This window comes from Gossypium arboreum, chromosome 7, assembly GCF_025698485.1.
Source record: "Gossypium arboreum isolate Shixiya-1 chromosome 7, ASM2569848v2, whole genome shotgun sequence".
NCBI lineage: Eukaryota > Viridiplantae > Streptophyta > Magnoliopsida > Malvales > Malvaceae > Gossypium > Gossypium arboreum.
The window spans coordinates 9,045,217-9,053,834 of NC_069076.1; the positions used below are offsets into that span (position 1 = coordinate 9,045,217).

General features: G+C 29.7%; 1 protein-coding gene across 1 annotated transcript; it reads right to left on the bottom strand.

The window, feature by feature from the left end:
* Nucleotides 1–6,684: 6,684 nt before the first annotated feature.
* On the bottom strand, nucleotides 6,685–7,453 carry LOC108485719 (uncharacterized). Its single transcript, XM_017789567.2, has one exon. It carries the CDS (start codon nucleotides 7,278–7,280, stop codon nucleotides 6,954–6,956), a length of 327 nt encoding a protein of 108 aa, XP_017645056.1. The 5' UTR covers nucleotides 7,281–7,453; the 3' UTR covers nucleotides 6,685–6,953.
* Nucleotides 7,454–8,618: the final 1,165 nt, after the last annotated feature.

Below are 8,618 nucleotides of genomic sequence, written 5' to 3' on the forward strand. Positions count from 1 at the left end.
AAGCAGTAGGGTAACAGGCTGAAGATTTACAAATCTTGATCCCCTAAGTAGTAGGGTAACAGGTTGAATTGCAGATCTTATCTCCCTAAGCAGTAGTGGAGCAGATCGAAGACGAAGAACCTTAAACCCCTAAGCAGTAGGGTAACAGGTTGAATTGCAGATCTTATCTCCTAAGCGGTAGTGGGGCGGATCGAAGACGAAGAACCTTAAACCCCTAGCAGTAGGGTAACAGGTTGAATTGCGAGATCTTATCTCCTAAGCGGTAGTGGAGCGGATCGAAGACGAAGAACCTTAAACCCCTAAGCAGTAGGGTAACAGGTTGAATTGCAGATCTTATCTTCCTCAGCAGTAGTGGAGCAGATCGAAGACGAAGAACCTTAAACCCCTAAGCAGTAGGGTAACAGGTTGAATTGCAGATCTTATCTCCTAAGTAGTAGTGGAGCAGATCGAAGACGAAGAACCTTAAACCCCTAAGTAGTAGGGTAACAAGAAGATTCTGAGATCTTATCTCCTAGCGGTAGTGGAGCGGATCGAAGGCGAAGAACCTTAAACCCCTAAGCGGTAGGGTAACAGGTTGAATTGCGAGATCTTATCTCCTAGCGGTAGTGGAGCGGATCGAAGACGAAGAACCTTAAACCCCTAGCGGTAGGGTAACAGGTTGAATTGCAGATCTTATCTCCTAGCGGTAGTGGAGCGGATCAAAACGAAGAACCTTAAACCCCAAGCGGTAGGGTAACAGGTTGAATTGCAGATCTTATCTCCTAAGCGGTAGTGGAGCGGATCGAAGACGAAGAACCTTAAACCCCTAAGCGGTAGGGTAACAGGTTGAATGCAGATCTTATCTCCTAAGCGTAGTGGAGCGGATCGAAGACGAAGAACCTTAAACCCCTAAGCGGTAGGGTAACAGGTTGAGTTCTGGATCTAAAACCCTAAGCAGTAGGAAAACAGATCAAGGATGACAAGCCTTAATCCCCTAAGCAGTAGGGTAACAGGCTGAAAATTAAATATCTTCTTCCTGAAACAGCAGTGGAGTTGATCGAAGCCACAGCAGATCTCCTCGAAGTTTCAGCGGAGTAGATTGGAGTCACATGTCTTATCTTCTTGAAGCTGCAACAGACTGAAGATAGCAAATCTTATTTCTCTGAAGCTGCAATAGAGCAAAGTAAAGTGACAAGCCACGATGAGTGCAATGAGACTAGCCAAAAAGAGAAGCACCAAAAGTTAAGCCTCGGCGAGACCGACCAAAATTGGCCCTTTTAAAGTCTTTGCTCTATTCCTGTTACACGACAATGAGCAAAGAGGGGCAGCTGTTGAGGCCCAATTTTGGCCCAACTTAAACCAACCCTAACCAAACCCAATTTAGCCCAACAGACTAAAACCCTAAGCCCATTAAAACCTAAACAATTTTCAGCAAAAAGGGAGGAGAAGAACCCTAGCCGCCGCCCCACCTTGGCTCGCCACTACCAGTTGTCTGCCACCAGCACACCCACTTGCCTCCACCACTCTATGCCTGCAAAAGAAGACAAAAAAGGACAGCAAAGAAAAACACCAAAAAATGAAATTCTTTGTATTTTTTTTCTTTGGATTTTGGGCTATATAAAAGCCTTATGTTCATTAAAACGGGAGAGGGGGATTTTTTTGGATTCTATCTAATTTTTTTGGCTAAAAATAGAGGTCGAAAGAAATTGTAAAAGGAAGGATCCCCATTCTTGTCTGAGGATTTTTCGAAATAAAAAAAAACAAAAAAGGTTGATTTTCGATCGTATTCTCTTGGTTTTCATTTTGTTCTTTAGTTTCTTTTTTATTTCTTTTTATTTTTGTTTATAAATCTATTAAACGAAAGTAGCCAAAAAATAAAAAAAAAAAAGAGAGGAGAAGAGAGTCTTCTGGATCCACCTTGTGGCTCGTCGTCGAGTCCTCCTCTCCGTTCGGCATGGTGAACGACGGCGATGATGGGTTTGTGAAATCCTAGCTGAAAAGGGGATTTTTGGGGAGTAAAAGAAAGGAATTTCGGGGTTTTTTGCTTAGAAAAGTGGTTTTGAAAGCTTTAAAAAATATGAATGTATAATAAAAGCTATATTAAATTTAAAGTGATGCAATTAAGGAAGTGGGAGCCCGCGTGTTGACCTGCTCAACAGGTTGGAATTGCACATTTCCACCTAAAAGGGAATTTTGTGCAGACAGTCCCTCCCATTTGTACCACCTCTAATTTAATACTATTCCATTTCTTTAATTTTTGCCCTAAACTTTGCGCCACTCCAATTTAGTCCCGCTTGAGTGCCTTTTTCGGGGTTGGGAACATTGGCACTTTCAGCCCTTGTGCATTCTGCGACTCCATTTTAGTCCTTGAGCCTATTTCAACTATTTTATTACTTACACTTTAACCCTTTTATTATTTATTTATTTCAATTTACTTTCTTAATTTTATTTAAGTTATAATTGAGCCCTCTTATTTTTTTATATATACATTTATTCATCGGTTTGTCTATTTACATATTTTATTCTTTTTATTTTATTATTTCATTCATTTTCCTATTTATATATTGACCAATCACTCATTTTACTATTATATAAGATTTTAAATTTCATTTTAATTTCAGTTTATTTATTCATTTATTTATTATTATCCCGTATTTTTGCTTTAAAATTTGTTTATTTTTATTTATTTTTTCTTGTTGTACCATCATCATCACGTACATCTATATTGTTTATTTACTTACTATTTTCATGTATACATTTCATCTATATTGTTGCTCCATTCATTTTTTTTTCCATGATACTTACCTATTTTCATCATATACATTCCATGTTATTTCATCTTCTAGTCAATCTTATTTAATTTGTTAATTTTATGATTTGACCAATAATATTATTTTCATCGTACTACTATTGCTATCATCATATTATTAAACTAACTAATCTTATATTGATTTTGTTACGTTATATATATATATATATATATATATATATATATTGTATTTATTTACATTATTATTATTATTTTTTTATTACCATTAATTATCATTACTACTACTATTATTTTGTTAGCATATTATTCCTTTTGACCGCATTATTATTTCCTATTCTTTATATATTATTATTGTTATCAACATATGTTATTATTAAGGTACTAGTATTTTCCATTATTATTATTAATATCACTACTATCATTATTATTATTATTATATTACGATACCTTTTATTATTATTACTATTGTATTATTATTATTATTATTATTATTATTATTATTATTATTATTATTATTATTATTATTATCCCTTTTATTTATTATATGTTATTATTTTTACATTAACTAATTTAATATATATGTATTTTAGCACATTTATTTTATTTATTTATCATTTACTCTCATTATTATTATTTCAACATCTATTTTATTTATAGTTTTTCTTAAAATAATTTCAAACATTTAGCTTGTTTATTAGTTCCTTTCTTATTATTCATTTGACGATTTATTTTATCTTCGTTTTTATCGTTATCATTCCTATTTGTGTTTATGTTTATCCTGTTATGGATGTCAATCTTTATTTGTTATGCATTCTTTATTATTTCGTTTCATTACGAATTTAGGTTTTATCCAACCCGATAGTAATTCTTTCACAAAAGTAAATATTCCGTATTTGGTAATCCGAGACAATCGTACCCTAACTCACTTTGGGTTTCGATTTTCTCATTTAACCTACATAACGGGATATTCTTTTGAATCATATCTGAGTCTTAAAAATACTTATTCGCGAAGGTGCGAAGTGTTGTGCCCTAACTTCTGGGTATCATACTTAGTCATCTCGAAATAAGAATTTGTTTTAAAATAAAGCGATATTCGGTGTTTGAGAATTGAGAAAACGTGCCCTAACTTACTGGGTTTCGATTTCCTCGTTCACACTAACTAACCGAACATTTTAAAAAAGGTTAAAATACATTAATAAAAGGCAAGCTCAGTCTCAAAGTTCGAGATATCGTGTCCTAACTTCTTGGACATGGTATTTCATTATTATGAGACGGAAGATCTTTAACCTTTTTACAAAGAGAGGGATCGTATTTCAAAGTATTTTAAGTTTTCAAATTTTCGACATTGAGACACTAATTAATCAACTAGGTACCAATTTTGGGCGTATCGAGGGTGCTAACCCTTCCTCGTGCGTAACCGACTCCCGAACTCATTTTCTGATTTTCGTAGACCAAAAAATTATCGTTTTAGTAAATCTTAAATTTTATTAAAATGATTAATCAAGGGTGATCCGATCACACCTCATCAAAAAAGGATTGGTGGCGACTCCAGTTTTTTTTTTTTTGTTTTCATTTTCAAAATCCAAGTCGATTCCCGTTTTTTTTCAAAAAAATGGTTATGACAATTATGATTAGTTAATTTCAAACCATACATTTCATTATTTATTATATGTCATTTTAAAACACACATGTGTTCTAAATACATAGTTTCTGCACGCGTACACTTGTGATAAGATTTAGAATATTAATAATGTTGTTAATTGACTTGGTGTCACAATTCAACTCGACACTAACTCACAATTGTTGAAAAATCATGATAAATAATTGTAGTGCATTTATTATTGTTTATCTGATGTATTTATGTGCTTATATTTCGTTTTACTCACAATTTAATCTATTTTTTAATTTTAAGATCGTATATCTTTCATGTGTTATTATGATTAAATAGTTTCAAACTATACATTTTATTAATTATTGTATGTTATTTTAAACTCACATGTGTACTAAATATGTGGTTTTCACATGCATATGTATGTGATATGATTGCTAGTATATTTTAATGCAGGCTTATATGTCAAAAATGCCCTTTAGAAAATGTAAAAAATCAATTAAGTCATTGTATTAAATTGACACCCAATTAAACATTGTTGTTAACTAAAATAATTAATTAAGCTCATTAAGCTAACGATTTTCGTCATTGAGGACATGTTGACTATTAAAATAAATTGAAAGATCAATTAGACAAGTAACACGTGACAACTTTTAGTTTAATCTAATATTTTCCCATAAAAATGATTAAAAATCATAAAAAATAGAAAATTTTATAAAAATAAAAAAATTAGAAAAATTATAAAAAAATAAAAATGTTAAATATTAAAAGAATATAAAAATTGATAAGAACTTGTAAAAATATAAAAATAATAAAAATATTAGAAAATTTTAATAAATTTAATAAATTCTAATAATTTATAAATGAATCTATAAAATTAATTAAACATATTTAAAATTTTATAAAACATATTAAAATTCTATAAAAATCATAAAAATTATTAGAAGTATTAAAATTGATATAAAGTTATAAAAATTATTTAAAAGTCATAAAAACTTGAACTGGATTAGATCAATCGGTTGGACTAATTAGATCGAAATCGACAAGGGTATCGGTTTGAAGAAAGGCATTAGATCAGTTGAGGGTTAAACTGATTTTTTTTTATTTTTAATGTTTTATTTACTTGAACTGGATGGATCAATTGAACTGGCAAACTGGTGGCCACTGATCTAGTTTTGAAAACCTTAGTTAGATTAATATTTCATTCGATTTATACTAATAGTTGGATAATGAAATTTTGGTTTGATAAAATATTAAAAAATAAAAAATCAGTTTGGATATTAACTCATAAATTGATTGGTTTTATTATTATTGTTTTTAATTGGTTTTTTCTCCTACATCAATCCTGTACTTTTTTAATTTTGAAATTTAGTATATTTGTGTTGATGGTTATTTGTTTAAAATATTATTTATTTATTGTTATAGATTTATATGAAGAGAAAGTTATTATTTTATTGTTAAATAATGTATTTAAAACTATTAGTTTGGATATTAACTCATAAATTGATTTAAGATTGATAAATGATAAAATAATTAAATCAAAATTTTTATATCAAGTATTAAAATTTAATATACTTAATAAATTCTAAACTCTTATTGTAATTAAATTTAATTTTAACAAAAAATTAAAATTTATTAATAATATCATTATCATTAAAATAATTAAATAAATAGTTAATTAATGAATTTTGCAACTTAAATTTAATTACTATTTAATCAAATAAATTATTGAATATATTATAAATCCTCTGCGTGAGCGGGGAGCTAAGGTTAGTGATCGTAGCTAATTTATAGACTTTTAAAATTAATTTAAAGAGATGCTATTCTCATTGAAAATTAACTTGGAATTAGTATATTTCTTATTTTTATGGATTTGATTTCTTATTTTATTAAGAAGTGACAATAATTTATAAATAAAAAGTATAAGCACCCCAATTAAATTAATCTCCCAACTCTCTTATTTGTAAAGATTACATTTTTTTCACTCCCAAAAAGTTAAATTTCATAATTAATTATTAAATATTTTAAGATGCAAAATGATTTGATAAAAACAAATGATACTTGTTTCATACCTTATCCTTTTTAATAAAAGAATATTTTTATAATTAAATTAAAGTAAATAAACAATGTTCTCATTTATGGGAAAAAATGCTTCCAACTTATCTTTTCTTCTTTATCTTATTTATTTATTTATTTATTAAGTACATGTAGCATTGATACCCGGCAGTGGCAAAAGCATCAGATTAGGGTTTTGGGAGATTTTTTGTATTTCAGCATAATAAAATTATAATTTAGATTGATTTGATTTAGAGTTTGAAGGAAGAGATTAAGAAATCTTGAAAACCAGAGTAAATAAATATATCAAGCAAACACCCAATACAAAGACAAACTCATGATTTTGTTCCCTATGATTAAAACCCGAAATTTACAGCTATTGTAATATGTATTTCTTCATATATATATATATTTAGCATTCATACAAATACCATATAAAAGACTGATGTTTAAAAAAAATAAAAAATAAAAGTCCCAAGAGATCTAAAAAGAAAGAAAGAAAACAATTCTATAATTTAGTACTTCAAATCTTCTTCTTTTTTACATCAAGATTGCATAACGCATGCTGTCACTTACCATCAAATGGTTCATCTCTGAAATTTGAGCAAACTCATGACTCGATACCCACACACCATCAGTTCCGTTAACATGGGGTTGAGACAAGCAAGAAACTAAGGAAAGAGGAGCTCTAACAACGCTGCAAATCACAGAAAAACCATTCCACGATCCATGAGATCTCCTTCTGTTAATGAAAATCGGCATCTGGCCTCCGTTATTATTGTTATTCACCATGTTCTCATCGGCTACCCGGTGAGTTTTCTTGATGTTTTGAAGATTCCGTCGCAAAACCACCAGCATACGCCACATTTTTTTCTCGGTGTTTCCGGCAATGGGTAAAGAGGTAAGTACTGAGAGATTTGTTTAATAAGAGGAATTTGTGTTGAGCGTGAGAGCTTGAAATGGAATGAAGGGGCCAACCACCTTTTGTAGATGGGTTTTTGATAATGACAAGTTGGTGGAAGTGTTGTTAGTGCTAATGTTTATCACAAAGCTTCATTGGGTTCCTTTTTTAAGGCCATTTTTTCACCTACGTTTTCTTTTTTGCTTTTCTTTTTTTCTATGATTGTGGGGTATGGTTAAGGCCAACATGCCGACAAAGTTGCCTGCTTATATACAAAGCTTTTTAATGGAGGAATTTTTTCTCTTCTTTTTTTCTTAATTTTCCCTTTTGTTTTTGAAAATGATGGAAAATAATCTAATTGTAGCAAATACAATGAAGATTTCCTTCTTTTTTGTTTTTCTTCAAGGTTCCTTCACAGTTGATTGGAGTACGTACGAACTCGGAGAACGAGAGCTGCCAAATTTAACGCTTTAGAGACAAAAAGTTGAGTCGAAGAAGATCCTACATTCAATATTCGAGGTTGAGGTGTCCCAATTATTGGACTAAATATATCTGATCAATAGAATCATAACCTTTGAGAGTTTGGATCGAATCCTATTTCTCTTAGATACATTTTATGTTTTTCTATTAAAAAAATACCAATAATATTGAAATTTAAACTCAAAATTTACATTTACCAATATAGTTTCAAGAACACAAAGATGATGCTCAAGGGGAATTTTTGAGGCACACGAGTAATTTTTGTAAAATGTTAGCCTATATATCAACCACCCAATCAACTCTAAAATCATGTGTTTAGTTTAGATTAAGCTGTTTATTTTAATGCAAATTAAATTATATTCGTTCATCTAGTATTTAAGAGACATATTATATTAAGAGTTTATCATTATAAATTGATCACTCTATTTATTAAGATTACACATACAAAAATTAATAGAAAATTATAGCATCCATCACTTAAAATTTATGTAACAAAAGGAAAAGATTTATAAAAATCATATTAACATTGTGGAATTGTTGTTCATGTAAAATTAGATTTTCATTTGCGTAATATTAAGCATGTGGTATTAGAATCAAGATAAAGAATATATAGTTTAATGAAATTTGATTATTAGATAAATGTTTTGTTTTAAAATTTTGAACATTAGATTGATATTGGATTATTAATGAAGTCTCATAATTTTGTTTCAATTGTTTTGCACAAGTTTTGGGATTCAGTGATTACCTTTTATATGAATTGCTCAATTTTGTTTTCATAATGTTTATATGTTATATTATTATGATTCAAATTAACGGGACACATT

Excerpts from the sequence above, each read along its gene's own strand:
- LOC108485719 (XM_017789567.2), bottom strand. The coding sequence starts at position 7,280 with ATGTGGCGTATGCTGGTGGTTTTGCGACGGAATCTTCAAAACATCAAG.